Genomic DNA, 25,249 nt, shown 5'->3' on the forward strand with positions numbered 1-25,249 from the left:
GTGTGGTGAAATTGCAAAAAAAGTGCGATCCCACACTTGTTTTTTGTTTGGCTTTTTTGTTAGGTTCACTAAATTCTAAAACTGACCTGCCATTATGATTCTCCAGGTCATTATGCGTTCATAGACAACAAATAAGTCTAGGTTCTTTTTTATCTAAGTGGTAAAAAAAATTCCAAATTTTGCTTAAAAAAGATTAAAAAATTGCGCAATCGCTTCTATGTAGTGGAATTACAGTATTGCTATGAGCGCTGACCACCGGGTGACGCTCACAGCAATCCGGCATCAACAACCATAGAGGTCTTCAAGAGACCTCTGGTTGTCATGCCGATGCATCGCTGACCCCCAATTATGTGACGGGTCAGCGATGCGCACATTTCCGGCCCGATGGCCAGAAACGCACGTTAAATGCCGCTATCAGAGTTTAACTTCGGCATTTAACTAGTTAATAGCGGCAGGTGAATCGCGATTTCACCCGCCGCTATTGCGGGCACATGTCAGCTGTTCAAAACAGCTGACATGTCCCGACTTTGAGGTGGGCTCACCGCCGGAGCCCACGTCCAAGGGGGAGATATGAAATGCACCGTACTATGTCACGAAGGGGTTAAAGAGACCATGAGAAGGGCAACACAATAAAAAAATTCTAATAATAGAAAATATAGAGATTGAGAGTAGAAATTTGACCATTGCACAATGTACAAATGTTTTAAAAAATTACCCTAAGGGTTCTGTATCATACACGCTGAAAGACACCATCATGGGGACTTCACAATACACTTTGCAGTTATTACAAGAGCATATTACTTCAGGGTCTTTCTAGCGGCGTTCCACTCTGACTTCCATCTTTCTTGTCCCCCACTTGGTTGGACGCTCCACTTTACCTTGGGAAGTTCTACTTCCAACATCTGGGTATACTTTTTTACTTTACAACCTTCTGATCCACACTATTATTGTGGCTCATTTATATTTAACTTTGGCTGACCTTTATCTCATTAAACACATGCTTTGGCCTTTGTGCCATATGTATTGTACATTTTTTTGCATGTGTAGCAGCCATGACCGGATTTGGGCTATGCTGATCATTAGGTTGTTTCTATGTTGGTGTCGTCTGTTCCTATTGTTGTAGGTTATATCCTGCTTTGAGCATATTCAGGGTTATCTTGGGGTTTTCCACCTTATTATTACATCTTTATATTGTCTTGGGTGCATTGGATATATTTATCTCTCTTGTGGCATCCTATTTATATTATATATGGTGTGGCTCCTGTATTATTTTACTTATGTTTTATGTTTTTGCTATGGTGTACCAAATAAAATTTGCTATTTTTTCATATTATATTTGTGTGGTGTAGTGTGCAAGTATTACGGTAGTGAGATCTGAATCTGAGCATGCGCTGCCCCCAGCGGCCATTTTCCCGGAGGCCACTGCATCGCAGCAATGAAGCTGCCGGAGCTTCCGGGCTTTGAGGAAATGCTGGCAGAGCCCCGACGCTGCACGAAAATTGGCCGCCGCCGCCGCCCCCCAGCACAGAGCCCCCACACTGCACAAAGAGGAGCTGCCGCTGCCCCCAGCACAGGGACCCCATGCTGCACAAATAAGAGCCTCCGCCACCGCCCCCCAGCACAGAGAGCATCGCTTCCACAATGAGGTAATAGGGAGATACTCCACTTACACCTTCCCTGTGAGACTTCCTCTCCACCATATGCACATTGGTCACCCGCCCTATAAGATGACACATGGCGTATAAGAAGACCCCTGACTTTTAAGAAGATTTTATATTTTAACTGGAAAGGTTGGGGGTTATCTTATACACCGGAAAATACGGTAGGTTGCACTACATACTTAGCTCATTGTATTATTTACATGATGAAAATATCCCATTTTCAAGTCCCTTAATGAGACTAATGAAAATTGTAAAAGAAAAAAATGGTTAAGTATTTAAAATGATCAAAAGCAGGTTTTTATATAGTAAGTAGGGATGAGCAAACATGCTCGGTGATACTCGGATATCACTTAAGTATCTAGATGTTTTGATGTGCTCGACACTTGACGAGCATTGGCCAGTGCTCGCATGTTTTGCTCTTGTTACACAGCCAGTAAGCATGCAGGGATTGCCTGCTAGTCACTGTAATGCCGTAGTCATCTCAGTAGTGGCATTACTGTGATTGGCTGGTCCCATTACCTCATCACGGGTTTTATATATAACACACAAAAAAAGTGTTGACTTTTTTTCTGGATTAAGTTAGTCCTCTATAGAGTATTAAGTGTTTTGAATTACATTTCGGAGGTATGTAACACTCCAAAAAAGCATTGTAAAAATTTTTTCTGGATTGAATTTGTTATCCATAGAGTATTACATGCTTTGTTACATTTCGGTGATTTATAACATTCCAAAAAGACTTGAAAAAATGTAAAAACATTTCCGGATTGACTTTGTTATCCATAGAGTATTAAATGCATTGTGTTACATTTTCAGCGGCATATAACACTACAAAAAAAGAGATTACTTTTTTTCGATGGTATTTGCTATCCATAGAGCAGGGGTCTCCAACTTGTAGCTCGAGAGCCACCTGTTGCTCGCGGGCCCGTGATGTGTGGCTCACAGCTTGGTGCATTAGCACCAGGTGTAGCAAATGGCTGTTAGGATTAGATCTCTAGATGGTGACTTGTGTGTAGCCATGCACAGAAGAGCAGATCTGAATGGGGGTAAGATGGGAAACCCTGGAGCTTGGCATACTGCTTTTGTGTTATTTCAGTGGTAAAGTTTTGGCTGTCATTATAAATAATAACAGTCTCTTTATTTATATACCACCAACCTATTCTGCAGCGCTTTACATTTTGCACTCCTTATCATCGCTGTCCCCGATCGGGCTCACAATCTAAATTCCCTATCAGTATGTCTTTGGAATGTGGGAAGAAACCCCCACCTGTTAATAGGGAGCTCTAGGTGTCACTGTTGAGAGTGGGGCAGGAACTGGATGTGGCTGGTGACCCTCTTTCAAAACTGAATGTGGCTCTGAAGGTCAGACAGGTTGGGGACCTCTGCCATAGAGTATTACATGCTTTGGGTTACATTTTAATGATATATAAGACTCCAAAAAAGGATCCAATACATTTTCTGTATCTAATTTATGATTAGTGTTGAGCGATACCATCCGATACTTGAAAGTATCGGTATCAGATAGTATCGGCCGATACCCGAAAAGTATCGGATATCGCCGATACCGATACCCGATACCAATACAAGTCAATGGGACACCAAGTATCGGAAGGTATCCTGTATGGTTCCCAGGGTCTGAAGGAGAGGAAACTCTCCTTCAGGCCCTGGGATCCATATTAATGTGTAAAATAAAGAATTAAAATAAAAAATATTGATATACTCACCTCTCCGGAGGCCCCTGCACCTCACCGCTGTTAACCGGCAGCCTTCTTTGCTTAAAATGAGCGCGTTTAGGGCCTTCTATGACGTCACGGCTTCTGATTGGTCGCGTGCCGCTCATGTGACCGCCACGCGACCAATCACAAGCCGTGACGTCATTCTCAGGTCCTAAATTCCTAGAATTAGGAATTTAGGACCTGAGAATGATGTCACGGCTTGTGATTGGTCGCGTGGCGGTCACATGAGCGGCACGCGACCAATCAGAAGCCGTGACGTCATGGAAGGTGCTGAATGCGCTCATTTTAAACAAAGCAGGCTGCCGGTTACTACCAGGGCGCGTCAGAGGGTGAGTATATCCCTATTTTTTATTTTAATTCTTTATTTTTTACATTGATATGGATCCCAGGGCCTGAAGGAGAGTTTCCTCTCCTTCAGACCCTGGGAACCATACACTGGGAACTTCCGATTCCGATTCCCGATACCACAAAAGTATCGGATCTCGGTATTGGAATTCCGATACCGCAAGTATCGGCCGATACCCGATACTTGCGATATCGGAATGCTCAACACTATTTATGATCCATACAGTATTATGTGCTTTGTGTTACATTTCAGTGGTATACAATACACAATACTTCAAAAAAGGATTGAAATTTGTTTCTGGATTCAGCTACTCGCCTATAAATATTATATGGTTTGTGATACTTTTCTGTGGTATATAACACTCCAAAAAAGAGTTGAAATTTTGTTCTGCATTCAATTACTCATCCATAGGCTATTATGTGATTTGTGGTACATAATAGGGGTATGAAACTCCAAAAAACAACTTTGCTGCAAGTGACTATTTTTTAAAATTAAAAACTAAGCTTGCTTTCACTAGACCTAGCAATCAGAAAGTGGAAGTGCTTATGATGGTACACACAGATGCCGAGGACGTGGGACAGGTGTGATTATGTCTGTTGCTGGAGCACAAGAAATACTGCCACATAGGTTCCAGTTAAACTGTGCAGAGAGGCATCTTACATCACTTCTGAAGCCATAGCAGTGTGAACAGGTGGACTTCTGAATAGCAGGTAATACTTCCAGCATTCTTGGCAGCGTCACCCAGTCTTCCAAACGATACAGTCACAGCAGTCAACAGTCTGGGTGACTTAATGATAACTCTAATCCTCCTTCCTCCCATCATATTGAGTCCCATGAGATCACCGATCCCACACTAGTACACTTTGAAAAGCTCTTTACAACATCACTTCTTGATTGTGGCCTCTCACCCTGCATGTTCCAAGAAGGACAGGAGGAGATGCTGTTAAGTGATGTACAAAACTTAGAGCAACCATGGCAACAAGAAGATGACTGTGGGGAATGGCAAATTTTGTCTAAGGAGGAAGATGATGAGACTCATTTGCCGATAAGTCAGGTTGTTGTTAAGTCAAGAAATCAGGAGGACCAGGGTGCAGCAGAAGAAGATGAGTTGGTGGATGATGAAATCACTGACCCAACCTGGGAATCTGGCAGGCAGAGCATGGTCAATAGTGCTGAGAAGAAGGGATAGGCCGCAACGAAACAAGCAGGAAGAGACAGTGGGGTGACCAGAGAGAGAAGGCAGGCAACTGTTTCGCAGAGCACTGATGCTCCTGAATTTCTCCATCAAAGAGTTAGGTGTTCCCCAGTATGGGACTTTTTTAAAGAGAGTTCTGAGACAAAAGAAATGCTCATTTTCAACCTCTGCCATGCCAACATCAGAAAGGGCCTGACAACTAAGAGCCTAACCACGGCAAGCTTGATCAGAAACATGTTATCTAAGCACCCAACTCGGTGAGGCAAATGACTGGTTCCACAATTGGTGCCAGCAGGTGAAACCTCTTCCTCTGTTCTAGATGCTTCCTAATTCCCTGTCCATGACACTGGCGCAGATGCCTCATGCCCTGCATCTCTCCTTGCACATTCTGACGCACCATCATCAGGCATTTCCAAATCCTTGTCCCCGCAAAGCGTTCAGCTGTCCCTACCTCAGGCCTTGGAATGAAAGAGAAAGTTTACAGCCACCCACCAACAGGCCCAAGCGCTGAAAGGCACATTTCATTTCTACTTGCCATGGAAATGTGGCCATTTAGGCTCATTTGCACTGATGATTTCTGCTGACTCATGGCGCCATCCATGACTTGGTCCTTGGTCTCCATCCACCACTTTTTCTCCCACTGTGGCGCCCCCGACTGGTACCAGCATGTGTCTAGGAACCTCACCCACTCACTTATCAACACAGTTACTGGGATTGTACACTTAATGACCGATGTGGACAAGAGCTTTTGGCCAGGGATTTTACATTTCCCTAATGGCACACTGGGTGAATATTGTGGAGGCTGGAGTTGAGTCCTACCCTGGCATGGGACAAGTGCTCCTGAGGCCGAGAATCACTGGCCCTACTTCTATAATTGTTTCTTTCACATCATACATCAGTTCCTGCACCCACTCCTGCTCCTCCTCATCCTTCATCTCCAATGTGTCAGAGCACGTCGTCCACATCAGCCAGAAGCTTGAAGCTCTGCAGCACTGCCTTAGCAAAATGGCAACAGGCTCTGCTGTAGCTAATTTGTCTAGGAGACAAATCATACACTATGGCAGAGTTACTTAACCCCTTCACCCCGAAGACTGTTTTCACCTTCCTGACCAGGCTAATTTTTACAATTCTGACCACTGTCACTTGATGAGGTCATAACTCTGGAAGGCTTCAATAGATCCCACTGATTCTGAGAATGTTTTCTTGTGACATATTGTACTTTATGATAGTAGTAAAATTTATTTGATATGACTTGTGTTTAGTTGTGAAAAAACAGAAATTTTGTGTAAATTTAGCAATTTTCAAACTTTTAATTTTTGTGCCCTTAAATAAGAGGGTCATATTGCACAAAATAGTTAATAAATAACATTTATCCCATGTCTTCTTTACATCAGCACAATTTTGAAACATAATTTTTTTGTTAGGAAGTTATAAGAATTAAAATTTGACCAGAGATTTCTAATTTTTACAACAAAATTTTCAAAACCATTTTTTTAGGGACACCTCACATTTGAAGTGACTTTGAGAGACTTATATGACAGATAATACCCCAAAGTGACATTCTAAAAACTGCACCCCTCAAGGTACACAAACCACATTCAGGAAGTTTATTTACCCTTCAGGTGCTTCACAGGAATTTTTGGAATGTGGAAGGAAAAAATAAACATTTACTTTTCTTTCACAAAACATTTCCTTTAGACCTATTTTTTTTTTTACTTTTGCAAGGGTAACAGAAGAAAATACAATTTGTTGTGCAATTTCTCTTGAGCATGCTGATACCCTATGTATGGGGGAAGTCTACTGTTTGGGCACACGGCAGGACTCGAAAGGGAAGGAGCATTTCAGTTTTTGAATTTAAAATTTGCTGGCATAATTAGCGGACGCCATGTCAGGTTTGGAGAGCCCCTACAATACCTAAGCAATGGAAACCCCCAACAAGTGACACCATTTTGGAAACTAGACCTCTTAGGGAACTCACCTAGATGTGTATTGAGCACCTTGAACCCACAGGTGCTTCACAGAAGTTTATAACATTAAGCTGTGAAAATAAAAAAAATCCCATTTTTCTCAGATAAATGTTTTTAGCTCCAAATTTTGCATTTTCATAAGGGTAACAAGAGAAATTGCTCCATACAGTTTGCTGTGCAATTTCTCCTGAGTGTGCAGATGCACAATATGTGGAGGAAAACAACTGTTTGGGTGCACGGCAGGGCTTGGAAGGAAAGGCGCGCCATTTGACTTTTTGAATATAAAATTTGCTGGAATAATTAGCAGTTGCCATGTCTCATTTGGAGAGCCCTTGATGTGCTAAAACAGTGGAAACCCCAACAATTGATACCATTTTGGAAACTAGACCCCTTTAGGGAACTTATCTAGATATGCATTGAGCACCTCGAACCCCCATGTGCTTCGCAGAAGTTTATAACGTAGAGCCGTGAAAATAAAAAAAATTACATTTTTCTCAGATAAATCTTTTTTAGCTCCAAATTTTGCATTTTCATAAGGGTAACAAGAGAGAATGAGAATGCCAATACCCACTATATGGAAGAAAAAACTGTTTGGGTGCAAGGCAGGGCTTAGAAGGGAAGGAGCATCAGTTGACTTTTTGAATGCAAAATTTGCTAGAATAATTAGCGGACGCCGTGTCGCATTTGAAGAGCCCCTAATGTGCCTAAACAGTGGAAACTACCCACAAATTACACCATTTTGGAAACTGGACCCCTTTTAGGAACTTATTAAGATGTGTATTGATCACCCCCATATGCTTCACAGAAGTTTATAATGTTAAGCCGTGAAAATAAAAAATTACATTTTTCCCACAAAAAATCTTTTTTAGCCACAAATTTTGCATTTTCACAAAGGCAAAAGGAGAAAATGGACCCCAACGTTTGTTGTACAATTTCTCCTGAGTTCATAAATACCCTATATGTGGTTGAAAACTACTTTTGAGGCACAGTGCAAAGCTTAGAAGGAAAATAGCGCCATATTACAGTGCAGATTTTGCTGCACTTGTTTGAGGATGCCATTTTACAATGGCAGAGCCTCTGAGGTGCCAGACTAGCAGAACTCTCCATAAGTGACCCCATTTTACTAATTAAACTTCTCAATGAATTCATCTAGTGGTGCAGTGATTACATTGACAGCACAGGTGTGTCACAGACTTTTATACCATTGGGCAGTGAAGAAAAAATAATTTACATTTTTACCACCAAAATTGTGTATTTGTCACGGGGATACAAGGAGGGCGAGAGCTAATAACCCGGGCCCCTGCAATTTCCCTCAGACTAGGGAAACCCTGCCTGACCCTCTACCTGAAGTTTACACTGAAGGTGTGCATGTTCAGGCCTCCACCCTCACCCTGACTCCTGATTCAGCCCTAGACTGAACACCACCGCCCACCACCCAGTGAATGCAATAGACCAATACCCACAGTTATAACAAACAAGGATAAAAGAAAATATACACCACACACTGCAGTCAATCAGGAATACACTATAAAGGTGCAGGGCAAAATAAATACAAATATAGGAAGGAGTAAATAAGACAAGGAAAATACACCACCAGCAACGATTCTCCAACAACCAGCTCTCCACTCCGGACCGAGATAACTACGGATAAGACTGAAGCTATAATCGGCGACGCCCAAAGATCAGGAGAACCATTTAAAGGAAATGGGCATGGCCCAGCTTCCAATCCGAGGATCAGATAAATTAACCCCGGAGCAGCCAGACGAAAACTAGCCGACGCCAATGAGCAAACAGTGGTCAAACGCGGAATTACCGCTGTCTGTCAGACGACCTGCCTGGTCTGAACAGTGTCCGACATGACAGTACCCCGCCTTCTACGAGGGACCCCAGGGCCCTCACGGCTTATAGGACCCGGCTTGTCTGGATGGCGACGATGAAAACACCTGACCAGCCGATCCGCATGAATGTCCGAGGCTGGTACCCAGGACCTCTCCTCAGGCCCATAACCACGCCAGTGTACCAAATATTGTAAAGTGCGGTGCACCACACGAGAGTCAACCACCCTGGAGACTTCAAATTCTAGGTTACCATCCACCAAGACTGGAGGTGGCATAGGCGCCGCGTCCACAGAACCCACCACCTTCTTAAGAAGAGACCTGTGGAACACATTGTGTATTTTATACACCGTAGGGAGCTCCAGTCGGTACGCTACTGGGTTAATGACGGCGGTGACCCTAAATGGGCCAATAAACCGTGGACCCAATTTAAGGGATGGTATCTTGAGTCTTATGTTTTTTGTGGATAACCACACCCAGTCATCCACACTCAGGTCCGGACCTGGCACACGCCTACTGTCAGCCACACGTTTGTACCTAGCACCCACACTCAACAGGCGCTGTTTCACTCTCCTCCAGACTGATGACAATTGTGTTCCTAACTGGTCTTCCTCCGGAACGCCGTAAGAGCCTCTCTGACTCAACGTACAAAACTGAGGATGTAGCCCGTAAACACAAAAAAACTGAGACTCCCCAGATGACTCCTGGCGGTGATTATTGATGGCAAACTCAGCCAAAGGAAGAAAGGTAGACCACTCCTCCTGGTTATCAGAGACAAAGCAGTGCACGTACTGCTCCAAATTTTGGTTCATACGCTCGGTCTGACCATTTGACTGGGGATGAAACGCAGACGAATGAGACAACTTGATCCCCAGCCGTGAGCAAAATGCTTTCCAAAATTTTGCTACAAACTGAGTACCCCTATCTGACATGATGTCAGACGGAACTCCATGAAGCCTGACCACCTCCTGCACAAACACCTGAGCAAGAGTCTAAGCGTTAGGTAAAGAAGGCAAAGACACAAAGTGCGACATTTTTGAAAACCGATCCACAATCACCAAAATGACCGTGTTCCCAGCTGAGGGAGGCAAATCAGTGATGAAATCCATGGAGATTTCCGTCCATGGCTTACTAGGTACCTCCAGAGGAAGTAGTGTGCCAAAAGTATGGGAGCGGGGCGTCTTTGCCCTAGCGCACGTGGTGCAAGCTGACACATATGAGACCACATCCTGTCGGATTTTGGGCCACCAAAACCGACGTGACACCAACTCCAAAGTACCTCTAACCCCTGGGTGGCCAGCCAGGACAGTATCATGATGCTCCGCCAACACCTTTAGGCGGAGATGAAGCGGTACAAAAGATTTATTGATGGGAAGCTCAGATGGTACTTCCTCCTGAGTCTCGGCAATCTCAGCCTCAACCTCAGTAGTGAGGGCTGAAACCACAACACCCTTTTGGAGAATGGGTACTGGGTCTTCCCGAGGTTCTCCCCCAGGAAAACACCTGGACAGAGCATCCGCTTTAGTGTTTTTAGACCCTGGTCTGTAAGTGACAACAAAGTTGAACCGCGTGAAAAACAATGCCCAGCGAGCCTGCCTGGGAGACAGACGCTTGGCAGACTCCAAATACAGTAGATTCTTATGGTCGGTAATAACAGTGACCTGATGTACCGACCCCTCCAAGAAGTGTCGCCATTCCTCAAAGGCCAACTTAATAGCCAACAACTCCCTGTTGCCGATATCGTAGTTATGTTCAGCGGACGACAGTTTTTTGGAGAAATAGGCGCACGGACGCAAACCACTCAAGGATGAGCCTTGAGATAGTACCGCCCCCACACCAACCTCAGACGCATCGACTTCCATGACAAAGGGTTTAGATACGTCTGGCTGCACAAGAATGGGGGCTGAAACAACACTGTTCTTGAGAAATTCAAATGCGCAAACAGCAGCCTCAGGCCAAACGGAGAAATTGGTACCCTTTTTAGTCATGTCAGTTAGCGGTTTAGCAATGATAGAAAAATCCTTGATAAATTTCCTATAGTAGTTAGAAAACCCAAGGAACCGCTGAAGTGCTTTCAGGTTATCAGGACGTTCCCAATGCAGCACCGCTTGCACCTTAGCGGCGTCCATTTTAAAACCAGAAGCAGACACAATATAACTCAAGAACGGCAACTCTTGAGCAAAAAATACACATTTCTCAAGTTTAGCATACAGCTTATTCTCTCTGAGAAGCTGTAACACCTGCCTGACATGATCTAAATGAGCATCACGGTCGCAAGAATATATGAGGATGTCATCTAGGTACACGATAACGAATTTCCCCAAAACATGCGAGAACACATCATTGATGAAATGTTGGAACACTGCAGGTGCGTTAGTTAACCCAAAAGGCATCACCAAATTTTCTAAATGACCCTCAGGGGTATTAAAAGCCGTCTTCCACTCATCACCTTGATGGACTCTTATAAGGTTGTACGCCCCCCTGAGGTCAAGCTTGGTAAACCACTTAGCACCTGCCACCTGGTTGAACAAGTCAGGTATCAGTGGCATAGGGTATGGATCATGAACCGTAATCTGGTTCAACTCCCTGAAATCCAAACACGGGCGTAATCCGCCATCTTTCTTCTTCATGAAGAAGAACCCTGCTGCCACCGGCGAGGATGACGGCCTGATGTGCCCTTTGCTCAAACTTTCAGAAATGTAATCCTTGAGCGCTTGTCTCTCCGGACCGGAGATGTTGAACATCCTTGCTTTAGGCAACTTGGCCCCTGGTTTAAACCTGATAGAACAGTCATAGGAGCGGTGTGGCGGCAACTCTGAACAACCCTTCTCAGAGAACACATCCGCATAATCCTGAAGTGACTCAGGAACGTTTGAAGTCACAGCGGACACAAGTGGCCAGGCAATTCTCCTGACAGAAATCACTCCACTGGATTATGTCCTGAGTTTTCCAGTCAATCGCCGGGTTGTGTGTAGACAACCATGGAAAACCCAGAACCAATTGTGCCGGAAGACTCTTGAGCACCTTACATGTGACCTGCTCGAAATGAAGAACCCCAATGTGGAGTTTAACCTCAGCCACAAACTCAGTAATCTCCCCCTGTGGAAGAGGAGCAGAATTGATGGTGACCACACGGATAGGATGAGGCAGTTTTTCAATCTTAAAACCAGCAGTGCGCACAAACTCCTCATCAATGAGATTTGTGGCGGAACCACTATCCACAAAAATAGTGATTGGTATCTCTCTGCCAGCGACAACAACTTTGGCAGGGAGCATGCACTGAGAAATCATCATGGAGGATATACATAAGCTCAGATTGGACTCCTCCAGACCCTCTGAGCTCAGAATTTTTCCGCCGTTGCGTTTTTCTTTAACAGCAGAGGACAGATATTAATAAAATGACCAGTTTTACTGCAGAAAAAACAGGCTCCCTGCTTCCTGAGTACAGGGGTACGATTCTTAACATGTGACACCCCTGCGATTTGCATAGATTCCGTGGGCTCACCTGCAGCAACCTCACGTGAACCTAAACCTTCACCCACAGGCGGCGTCTCATGATTCCCCTGACGCAAACGGCGATCAATGCGGACAACAAGACTCATAGCGGAATCTAGTGAAGCAGGAGTCTCGTACATCAGGAGGGCTTTTTTAACCCTATTAGAAACTCCATGAATAAAGTGACTCCGCAATGCTGGCTCATTCCACTGAGTGTCAACCGCCCAACGGCGAAATTCAGAACAGTAATCCTCTGCAACACGCTCCCCCTGGCAAATAGTACGTAACTTAGATTCTGCTAGAGCCATTCTGTCTGGATCGTCGTAAATGTGTCCTAGAGCAGAAAAGAAACTCTCCACTGAGTTAAATGCAGCAGAATCAGACGGCAACGAAAATGCCCATGCTTGGGGATCCCCGCTTAATAATGACAACACCAGGCCCACACGTTGAGCCTCATTACCAGAGGAGATCGGGCGCATACGGAAATACAGTTTGCAAGCTTCACGAAAAGAAACAAATTTACTGCGTTCCCCAGCAAATTTTTCATGCAAAGGAAACTTGGGCTCATTAACTCCTCCTGTCGCTCCAGCCTGTATATTAGATAGTGCTAGTCCCTGTTGCTGCACTGCTCCCCTCAACTCAGTGACCTGTAGGGACAGCGCCTCCAACTGGCAGGTTATGGAAGTCATGGGATCCATGACAAAACACAGAGAAGAAAAAAAAAAAAAAAGGAACCCCTTTTCTTTTTTTTTTTTTGTTGTTGTTAGGCCGATTATAATGTCATGGGGATACAAGGAGGGCGAGAGCTAATAACCCGGGCCCCTGCAATTTCCCTCAGACTAGGGAAACCCTGTCTGACCCTCTACCTGAAGTTTACACTGAAGGTGTGCATGTTCAGGCCTCCACTCTCACCCTGACTCCTGATTCAGCCCTAGACTGAACACCATCGCCCACCACCCAGTGAATGCAATAGACCAATACCCACAGTTATAACAAACAAGGATAAAGGAAAATATACACCACGCCGCAGTCAATCAGGAATACACTATAAAGGTGCAGGGCAAAATAAATACAAATATAGGAAGAAGTAAATAAGACAAAGGAAAATACACCACCAGCAACGATTCTCCAACAACCAGCTCTCCACTCCGGACCGAGATAACTACGGATAAGACAGAAGCTATAATCGGCGACGCCCAAAGATCAGGAGAACCATTTAAAGGAAATGGGCATGGCCCAGCTTCCAATCCGAGGATCAGATAAATTAACCCCGGAGCAGCCAGACGAAAATTAGCCGACGCCAATGAGCAAACAGTGGTCAAACGCGGAATTACCGCTGTCTGTCAGACGACCTGGTCTGAACAGTGTCCGACATGACAGTGTTAGCCCCAAGTTGTACATTTTCACATTGGGAAATGGGTAAAAATGGCACCAAAGTTTGTCCCACAATTTTGGCTGAATGCAGAAATACCCCATATGTGGATGTACAGTACTACTTTGGAGAGACTCAGGAGGGACAGAGTGCTATATGCCTCCTGGAGCGCAGATTTTCCTTTACTAGTTTGTGGATTCCATATAAAGAGCCCCTAAGTGCTAGAAAAGCAGAATCTCCCCTCAAGTGACCGCATTTTTGAAACTATAACCCTCCGGGAATTTATCTACATATGTAGAGATGATTTTGACTCCATGGGTGTTTTCCAGAAACAAGCAGCAGTGTGTTAGGTGTCGAGTTCCCACCGCTGCACAGGGGGAATCTCGAACTATCTCCGCTGCGGTCTCTCATTCCCCTCCAGCCGCAGTGGAGCCTGCTCAGCAGAGACGTCAGTCCCAGTGTCTGGCTGAAGCTGATACTGTACTGCTGGTTACTGCTGTCCTTCCAGGCTCAGCCATTGTAACCAGTACTGATCAGCGGCGAGCAGATGCAGTCTCGCAGACTGCGCCTGTGTGGCCACCCAGATTGTGAATCCCAGCCCCGCACTGTGCATAATGCTTAACACACTGCGGGGCTGGGATTCACAAGCTGGGTTGCCGCACAGGCGCAGTCTGTGAGACTGCATCTGAGGTCAGACGGGCAGTGCTCACTGCGCCTGCCCCAGGCAGAACAAAACAGCGCAGGCGCCGGATTTGATTTGAAAACAGTGCGGAGGGGGCGGCGCCCGGCGCCGAAGAAGCCGTGAGCGACGGCAGTGTGGCATGTGCAGCAGGGGGGTTAAGACCTGCCTCCAGGGCTAAAGACAGGTATTTTTGCGAAATTATAAAACACTTTATTTCTGCTTTGACTGCACCAATAAGTAAAAGAGCCACCTTGTCAGAATGCAGCATTACTGCTGCACAAGGTGGCTCTTTTAGTTTCTAATGGCTGGAGGGGGTGACAGAGTCCCTTTAACTAGTGGGACAGTTTTATAGAACGGGTCATTAGGGATGCTGCAATACCAAATATGTGTACTTTTATTGTTTAGGTTTTTTATTTATATAAATACGAGTAAATGTAGTCATTGGAAAAATACAACCCCTGGCAAAAATTATGGAATCACCAGCCTTGTAGGATGTTCATTCAGTTGTTTAATTTTGTAGAAAATAAAGCAGATCACAGACATGGCACACAACTAAAGTAATTTCAAATGGCAACTTTCTGGCTTTAAGAAACACTAAAAGAAATCAAGAACAAAAAATGTGGTAGTCAGTAATGGTTACTTTTTTTAAACACGCATAGGGGAAAAATTATGGAATCACTCAATTCTGAGGAAAAAAATATGGAATCACCCTGTAAATTTTCTTACCCAAAAATAACACCTGCATCAAATTAGATCTGCTCGTTTGTCTGCATCTAAAAAGGAGTGATCACACCATGGAGAGCTGTTGCACCAAGTGGACTGACATGAATCATGGCTCCCGTGACCATGTCATCAAAGATAAACCTCTTCCAGAACCCTAGGAAGAGGATGGCGTATGAGGGCGCACAGGCCGCACCCATGGCCTTGCCGCATTTCTGATGGTAAAACTGATCTTTATATACAAAAAAATTATGATGAACTGCAGGAGCTCGAGAATGAGCCCAAACAAAGGGCTGTCCAGGTTGGAGGCCCCTAGGAAGAAGTGGACCGCATTTAAACCATCAGTGTGGTTGATGCAGGTGTATAACATTTTGACATCTGCTGTAACCAATAGGGTCCCATCTTCCATCTTCCAAATTATTTAAAATCTATAGTGGAAGCAATGCCATCATATGCTCATCCTCCTCCTATTGACCTACATGTATAAAGCATCCATATCTATCTGAAATTGTTTTACTTGATTCTATTTTTGGATGGGCCGATTATTCATTTTTTTTATATGTCTGCTCATCACCTTCTTTTACAAGTGTCCAAGGTCCTACTCAGTATAGCCATCTAGTTGTTTTCATATTCCCCAACACATCCCCCTTATGAGCACATACAGTTAGGTCCATATATATTTGGACAGAGACAACATTTTTCTAATTTTGGTTATAGACATTACCACAATTAATTTTAAACAAAACAATTCAGATGCAGTTGAAGTTCAGACTTTCAGCTTCCATTTGAGGGTATCCACATTAAAATTGGATGAAGGGTTTGGGAGTTTCAGCTCCTTAACATGTGCCACCCTGTTTTTTAAAGGGACCAAAAGTAATTGGACAATTGACTCCAAGGCTATTTCATGGACAGGTGTGGGAAATCCCTTCATTATGTCATTCTCAATTAAGCAGATAAAAGGCCTGGAGTTGATTTGAGGTGTGGTGCTTGCATTTGGAAGGTTTTGCTGTGAAGTAAACATTAGTTCAAAGGAGCTCTCCATGCAGGTGAAACAAGCCATCCTTAAGCTGCGAAAACAGAAAAAACCCATCCAAGAAATTGCTACAATATTAGGAGTGGCAAAATCTACAGTTTGGTACATCCTGAGAAAGAAAGAAAGCACTGGTGAACTCATTAATGCAAAAAGACCTGGGCGCCCACGGAAGACAACAGTGGTGGATGATCGCAGAATAATCTCCATGGTGAAGAGAAACCCCTTCACAACAGCCAACCAAGTGAACAACACTCTCCAGGAGGTCGGCGTATCAATATCCAAATCTACCATAAAGAGAAAACTGCATGACAGTAAATACAGAGGGTTCACTGCACGGTGCAAGCCACTCATAAGCATCAAGAATAAAAAGGCTAGACTGGACTGTGCTAAAAAACAGCTAAAAAAGCCAGCACAGTTCTGGAAGAACATTCTTTGGACAGATGAAACCAAGATCAACCTCTACCAGAATGATGGAAAGAGAAAAGTATGGCGAAGGCGTGGTACAGCTCATGATCCAAAGCATACCACATCATCTGTAAAACACGGCGGAGGCGGTGTGATGGCTTGGGCATGCATGGCTGCCAGTGGCACTGGGTCACTAGTGTTTATTGATGATGTGACACAGGACAGAAGCAGCCGAATGAATTCTGAGGTATTCAGAGCCATACTGTGTGCTCTGATCCAGCCAAATGCAGCCAAACTGATTGGTCATCGTTTCATACTACAGATGGACAATGACCCAAAACATAAAGCCAAAGCAACCCAGGAGTTTATTAAAGCAAAGAAGTGGAATATTCTTGAATGGCCAAGACAGTTACCTGATCTCAACCCAACTGAGCATGCATTTCACTTGTTAAAGACTAAACTTCAGACAGAAAGGCCCACAAACAAACAGCAACTGAAAACCACTGCAGTGAAGGCCTGGCAGAGCATCAAAAAGGAGGTAACACAGTGTCTGGTGATGTCCATGAGTTCAAGACTTCAGGCAGTCATTGCCAACAAAGGGTTTTCAACCAAGTACTAGAAATGAGCATTTTATTTAAAATTATTTAATCTGTCCAATTACTTTTGGTCCCTTTAAAAACAGGGTGGCACATGTTAAGGAGCTGAAACTCCTAAACCCTTCATCCAATTTTAATGTGGATACCCTCAAATGAAAGCTGAAAGTCTGAACTTCAACTGCATCTGAATTGTTTTGTCTAAAATTCATTGTGGTAATATCTATAATCAAAATTAGAAAAATGTTGTCTCTGTCCAAATATATATGGACCTAACTGTATATGTCATATTGGTTATCAAGATGCACATATAGGATGGAGAGCTTTGAGGGCTAGTTAGGGTCAGCCGTTAGTGAGCGGGGGCACCATATTGTGTACAAGCTAGGGTGCCAACCTCTGTGGCAAGGTAAGGACACTTGCTAGGGAATTTTGAGGGTGAGCAGCGTATTAGGGCCCACCTTTACCATTTCTCTGGACATATGAAGGTTATTCATTATTTTTATCTTTTCATTCTTCTTGATGAGTTGATTATTTATTAAGGACCTGAATATAGGCCATATTTTGGAATATGCTCTTACTTCTTGATTGGATAAATTAGAATTGACTATTAAAGTGATATAAATTGCAAGTTTGAGGACCTCATTCTAAACCTTGTTTTAAACATCTCTCCCTTAGAGACTACCTGTACATTTAATCTATACTCTTGATAATTGGTTTGGCTTTTGGATTTGGTCACCTCCGTTGGTTGTAATATTCTTACACCATTGTGATATCTTTGCAGATTAGGGGTTTCTAGACGATACATAGGGTGAGCCGTCGGTGAGTAGGGATGCCATATTGCGTTCAAGCTAGGGTGCCAACCTCAGCAGCAAGGCAGGGGTGACTTTAGTGAGAATATAGGGTGTGTTACATTCTGTACTTTTGTTATTGAAATTAGTTTCTCACCTCAAGAATAAGAAATTGGTCATTGCACATTACCATGTTTCGGTCAAAATTTTAATTTATGCCTGGTTGGGCATTGCATATAGTTCTAGTTCATTTTGGTTTTAGTATTTGTCACATAAAAGTTAATTTTTATGGTTATTAATGTATTCTGGTGAGCCCTATAGGGAAGGTCTAACTGCTGTCCGAATTTTTTTCGCACCCATAGACATGCATTGGTAAGTCTTGTCTGATATACGCAGCCAATGGCAGCATGCTGCAAACTTTCCTCATGCCAATGCCACTAAAAAAAAATTGCAGCTCTGCACTGCCTCATTGAATACCATAGGTCCGATTTTTTTTTATCGGATTGCACTTGTTTGATTGATATGCTATTGTGAGGGAACCATAACTCAACTACTCCATGCAGTTCTGCTAATCCAATTTTTCAGATGTAATAATAATAATAATATTATTATTATTATTATTATTTTTATTATTATATTATTATTATTAATAATAATAATTATTATAAACTCTCCCCGCTCCAATCTGTCCTGAATGCTGCAGCCAGGATCATATTCCTCACCAACCTTTATACCGATGCCTCTACGTTGTGCCAGTCATTACACTGGCTACCCATCCACTCCAGAATCCAGTACAAAACTACTACCCTCATCCACAAAGCACTCCATGGCTCAGCACCACCCTACATCTCCTCTCTGCTCTCAGTCTACCACCCTACCCGTGCCCTCCGCTCCGCTAATGACCTCAGGTTAGCATCCTCAATAATCAGAACCTCCCACTCCCGTCTCCAAGACTTTACACGTGCTGCTCCGATTCTTTGGAATGCACTACCTAGGTTAATACGATTAATCCCCAATCCCCACAGTTTTAAGCGTGCCCTAAAAACTCATTTCAGATTGGCCTACCGCCTCAACGCATTAACCTAACTATCCCTGTGTGACCTATAAAAAAAAAAAAAAAAAACATAATCAGGTTCCTCGCATCATGTTCTCATACACTTTATGCAGTTAATAGCCTCTGTGTCTGTACTGCTACATACTTAGGCAGTTAACTGGTTCATGCAGCTTTACATGAACACCCGAGCCTTACACTATGGCTGGTCCAAATAACTAAAGCAATTGTTACCATCCACCTCTCGTGTCTCCCCTTTTCCTCATAGTTTGTAAGCTTGCGAGCAGGGCCCTCACTCCTCTTGGTATCTATTTTGAACTGTGATTTTTGTTATGCTGTAATGTCTATTGTCTGTACATGTCCCGTCTATAATCTGTAAAGCGCTGCGGAGTATGTTGGCGCTATATAAATAAAAATTATTATTATTATTATTATTAATGACAAGTAATAAGATGATAGTTCTTGTCTCCTACAGGGTGAAGAAGGAAAGCCAGGCCCACCAGGAATGGAAGGTCAACGAGGACTACCAGTAAATATAATAAACTATCATTTTATGTGGTTAGTTTGTGGAATTACTTTGCCTATATTGAGCGATACTTGAACAATCAATGGTAGCAATCAAATATGAAGCACAGCTCCATACAACTAGTGTTGAGTACGGGTAATCACAATCCTCCATCACCCACAAACTCACAGGGGTACAAGAAGTAAGGCTGGCAGGTATACACAGTATCATTCCACTGGTGCTCAGTTTAAATCAAGGCTTAGGATTAGTCCTATCACAGGCAGACACTGACAGTGGTGGACCCTTACACAAAAAGTGTGTTTCTCCTTTCAATACCAAAGCTGCAAAAGTTATCATATGCATATATATTTATAGCTGGAGAAATTGTTCATTTGACAAATTCTCAAATGTGCAGCATGATATACCACAGAACTGCTTGCCAATTAGTTGTATTCAAAGAACAGCTCATGAGGAGCTGCCATTTAACCCCTTCATGAGTGCTCAACCTTTGATGTATGGCTACAACATGGCAATCGTGCACAACACAAGAACTATGCCCGCATGATCGTCGCCTGGAGCTCAACTTATGTGACAGCCAAGATCCTTCAAACACTGCCAGAAGTCGTGCCTGCACTGCCTCCGGCTGTTTAATGCCCTAAATGCAGAGCTCAAAATTGATAGCAAAATGTGGGAGGCTATATGAGGGATGGGGTTCCCTCTCCCATCTGATCAGCTCTCCCATGACGTGATTGCGAGCACTCTATCATTGTCATGACAACCTGAAGTCGTCGTGATGACCCCTAGCCAGCCGGCTATGGCAAGCCTGTTGGACCATGCTCAGAGCATGGTCTAAGTGGCTTTTGTTAGTGTAATACTGACATTGATCAGAGTAGTAAAAGTTAAAGCCCCATAAAGAAACTAAGAAAAAAAAGTTTAAAAAAAAGTAAAAATATTTTTTTTAATAATCACAAAATATATTTAAAAATTTAAATTAATACGTAAATACGCATATTTATGAAAAAAAAGTGCACATATTTGGCATCATGGCATCCAGAATGACTCATCCTATAAAGCAATCACACTAGTTTACCCCTTCAGTGAACACAGTGAAAAAAATGTGACAAAAAATTATTTTTCATCATAATGCTGAACAAAAAAGTGGAAAAAAAGGGGTTAAAAAAGTGAAATGGAAATAAAAATTATGTTGCTAAAATTGTCATCTTGTCCCACAAAAAAGTAAGCTGCCACGCAGCTCCATCAGTGGAGAAATATAAAAGCTATAGTTCTCAGAATACGTAAATGCAAAAACAATTATTATTTTTTTTAAATAGTTTTTATTGCATAAAAGCAGAAAAACATTATAAAAGATATAAATGTGGTATTGCTGTAATTGTATTGACACAAAGAATAAAGCTGCCTTATGACTTTATTACACGATGAGCAGTAATAAAAAAAAACCTAAAAAACAAATCCTGAATTGCTGTTTTTTGTTCATTCTTCCTCCCAAAAATTGGAGTAGAAAGCGATCAAAATGTGTTATGTGACGTAAATTGTACCAATAAAAAACGTCAACTCGTCCTGCAAAAAACAATCATAAAGTGACTCTATCAAGAGAAATATATACAAATTTTAGCTTTTAAAGTATGGTGATGCAAATACTTTGTTTTGCAAAAAAAGCATTTTTTAGTGTGTGATAGCAGCCAAACATAAAAAAAAAATTTAATCTGGTATTGCTGTAATCGCACCGACCTGGAGAATAAAGTCATCTAATCACTTATAACACATGCAAAACAGAGAAAAAATAAATATAACCAATTCTTGATTTGCTGCTAATTTGTTTATTCTGCCTACCAAACATCACAGTAACACTCGGCTCACATTTATCCTGTGCTTTACGCTGAGCAATTACATCGGGGTTTCTATATAAATCTCTGAAATATGTGATTCAGACGGATCCACTGATGGAATATTCCCTATAATGAGGCAGATAAAGACACTGTGGATGCCATCTGGCTTATGGTCTAGTGGTTTCTGTCTTTTTAAGCATGCATAAAAGTGCGGTCGGACAAAGTTTTGTGTACCTTTGAAAAGGACACCACTGAACAGATGCCAGATGGAGTTCAGAGTAACTCTGCTGCCTCAATATAGTGAATGGATCACTCAGGTGTTTCATCTAAATCGCATCGTTTGGAGATTTAGATGGAAGCTATGATGTAAGTGCTCAGCATAGATTTATTTAATCGTATGAACATATATTTAAACATCATATAAGAATAAATAAATGATAAACAGTGATTGAAAAGAACAAAGGAACAGAAATCAGAGTCGGATATCGAGATTTTCTATGTATGCAATAACATTGTCATTTCCAGTATAGAAATCATTCTTGTCACCAGTGTAAGATCTGAGGGGACATTCCTCGACAATGTGCTGAATTGTTTGATGGTCAGCTCCACAGTCACAGGCAGGAGAGTCCGATTTTCCCCACTTATGCATAAGATCTGCACAGACACCAAAGTTTGTTCTGATAAGATTCAAAGTGACCCAGGTTTTCCTTGGCAGATTGAAGCCTGGTGGTGAATTTTGAAAGTGCGGAAACGTTTGAGGCTCACCTTCTACTGCACTGACCCAAAGTTTACGCCATTTCTCTTCTAAATTGAAATCATGTTCATACAGGGTAACTGCGGTTCGGATGGCGCTTGAAATACCTTAGGTGACATCACGGCTTTGTGATTGGTCGCGTAGCGGTCACGCGACCGCTACGGACCAATCAGAGCGCAGTGACCTCATCTAAGGCCCTTCAAGCGTGCATTCTTAGGTACAACGGCTCCCGGTTACGGCGGTAGAGTCCAGGCTGCGTCGGAGAGGTGAGTATATCCCTATTTTTTATTTTAATTCTTTCTTTTACACATTGATATTAATCCCAATACCGATTCCCGATACAACAAAAGTATCGGATCTCGGTATCGGAATTCCGATACCGGCAAGTATCGGCCGATACCCGATACTTGCGGTATCGGAATGCTCAACACTATTATTCACTACTTTAGTGTATTCTTTAAGTAGGAGCTTTTGTCTTCTCAGATTTGCAAGTGCAATATGGGTCAGCATAGAGAGCAGGATAAATGTGATCCATATGATAGTGTGATAAATGTTATGAAAAATGTTCGCAATAAAAGCTTCATCTCAATCCACAAAGAAAGCCCTTATGCAGGTCTCTCATCTGTTAATGGAAATATAGAGAGCTTCCACGTTACTGGTGGCACAAAGACTCAGAGATGCGCTATGACTCCTCACCCCCCAAAATAAATCCAGCAAATTCTGCACTGCCAAATCCAAATGCCCCTCTATTCAGAGCCCCAGTGTGCTTAAACTACATTTAGTGTTCACGTGTCACATTTTTGTAGCGATGAGAGCCCTCTTAATTCACGGGTTGAGTGTCTCCAGAAGCATGAGGTGGGAACAAAATATGGGCACTACAATGTATGGACACTACAATGTACTGGGCATTATGACATATTGGCACTGCAATGTACGGGCACTGCAATGTACGGGGACTACAATGGCAGAAATGCAAAACACCTGTGGAGTGAAAATCGTCACTTCAGCTGTATAGATAAATTCCCAGAGTGGTGTAATTTCCAAAATAGCATCTTTTGAGGGGGATTCTGCTCTGCTGGCACTTGGGGGCTCTGTATATGGAGTCCACAAATTATTCTACAACAAGCAACATTTTGTGGGAAAAATGCATTTTTCCATTTTCACAGCTGAACGTTATAAAATTCTGTGAAGCATCTGCGGATTGAAGGTACTCACCACATTTCTAGATAAGTTCCTTGAGGGGTGTAGATTAATATCTGGAGTCACCTGTAGGGGGCTTTCCACTGTTTAGGCACTTCAGTGGCTCTGCAAATGCGACATGGCATCTTCTATCTATTCCAGCCAATTTTGGATTCCAAAAGTCAATTGGAGCTCATTCTCTTCCGAGCCCTGCTGTGTTCTCAAACAGTAGTTTTCCACCACATATGGGGTATCGATGTACTCAGGAGAAATTGCACAACATATTGTATGGTCCATTTTCTCCTGTCTTCCTTATGGAAATGAAAAATTTGAAGCTGAAGCAACATTTTTTTTTCAGTTTAGCTCTAACAGCACTGAGTGGATTGGATAGTGTGAGAGTTTGTAGGGAGTGGTAACATTTAGTTGTCAATTTCTTCAAAAATGTCTAGAAGGAATAACAGACAAATAGCACATCAGTGGTATCAGGTGTTCTGAAATGGTATTTACTAAGTATTGACTAAGTAATACTTGATGAAAGTTAAATTTGAGAGTAACAGACACAGCCACTTAGTGGCTATCAGCATGTATATATTTACGAGATATTTACCTAATATTTTTGTGTGGTTTTTTTTGTATTTTATAATTAGGGGATACCAGGGATTCCTGGAAGTGATGGTGTTAGTGGTTTGAAGGTATGATATCAAATTGTTTTATGTAATGGCAATGATAAGCTTTAAACTATTCATGTGAGCATCGTACCACCAAAATATGAAAAAATACAATTGTAAATAAAAATAGTCATCTCCTCTTTGCAAATTAGGTTTATTAATACAATATATAAACTTTCTGCTAATTGTAATAAATCAATTAAGCAAGAACAATTTAAATACCGTAGCTTATCACAACTAATGTGAAGTGGATTTCCAAATTCTACACAAAATATTGTACCTCTATTTATGACTTCTGCAATCTCAGAATTATTCACCCCCTTCATGACAAGTGTCTTTAATACTTAGTAGGGCATGTTTGGCTATTATGACGCTGCAGTGAATGTGATGCATTGTCTAAACCAGCTTCTGACAGCATTCCTGAGGAACTTTAGTCTATTCCTAATAGGCAACAGCCTTCAGTTCACTAATAATCTTGGATTTGCATGCTGCACTTGCCTTCTTCACAGCCCAACTTGGCCATTCTAGAAACCTCCAGGACTTCTGCAACACAGCCATTGTGGTCTTTGAGGTATTCTTCTGCTCATAGTTCTATTATAAGGTCCAATGGCTTCCCAGTTTCAGCTTCCTTACAGAAGGCAGGATGCAACTGCAATAGTCATTAAAAGTGACATTTTGTGTTGAATTTAGAAAAATCGCTTGTGTTATATTGCTTGTGTTCAACTGTTAAAATTGTTCTTGTTTGATTGTTTCAGTGCAAACTGAATGTTTATAAATTTTGCTACAGACCTAGTTTGCAGAAGGGGTTGAATGCAACTGTTTGTTACAAAAACCTTAAATTTTATGTCACAATCTGATAATACATTTCTTTTGAATTACTCAGGGTGAAACAGGACCTTCTGGGGAACCTGGTGTCAGAGGGCCTCCAGGAACTCCAGTATGTATATAAAATTTCACCACATGTATGTTGCTTGTACTATTTTTCTACTTGCTGTGACGCCTTGTGTTATGCTTCACCAGTTACCTTATCCACTGGTAGAACATCTTGTAGTTTTCTCAATAGCAATTTTTCACCTAAACAAAACAACATATTTCATAAAGAAAGTAATTACAATTTTGGTAGTAACTACATTTGAAAACTAGTCAGCTTAAGTTTGCAAAACAACAATGATCATTAAGGCAAAGAATGGCAGTGGGCCAGGGAAAAATCAACATGTAGTGGCAAGAAATTGCCAGGAGTTCAGAGGTATTTAAAAGTTTGTGAACTCTTGAGAATTTTCCACATTTCTTCATTAATTTAGTTTAAAAATTCATCAGATTTTCATACATGTCTACATGTCCTAAAAACATGTGACAAGAACCAAATTAAACAAATAAGTCAGACATAAAAGACTTTGTGATATTTTAAATACATAAAATG

At 42.3% G+C, this 25,249-nt stretch overlaps 1 protein-coding gene across 1 annotated transcript in view; it reads left to right on the top strand.

Annotated features, from left to right (window-relative positions):
- The window catches only part of COL21A1 (collagen type XXI alpha 1 chain), a 614,795-nt gene that overhangs the window by 399,631 nt on the left and 189,915 nt on the right, over positions 1-25,249 (top strand). The window contains exons 16-18 of the mRNA XM_077290009.1: positions 19,352-19,405; positions 23,809-23,853; positions 24,713-24,766. Of these exons, the coding sequence (XP_077146124.1) occupies positions 19,352-19,405; positions 23,809-23,853; positions 24,713-24,766 (153 nt within the window). The remainder of the gene's footprint in view (positions 1-19,351; positions 19,406-23,808; positions 23,854-24,712; positions 24,767-25,249) is intronic.

The sequence above is a fragment of the Ranitomeya variabilis genome, chromosome 2, assembly GCF_051348905.1.
Source record: "Ranitomeya variabilis isolate aRanVar5 chromosome 2, aRanVar5.hap1, whole genome shotgun sequence".
Lineage (NCBI taxonomy): Eukaryota > Metazoa > Chordata > Amphibia > Anura > Dendrobatidae > Ranitomeya > Ranitomeya variabilis.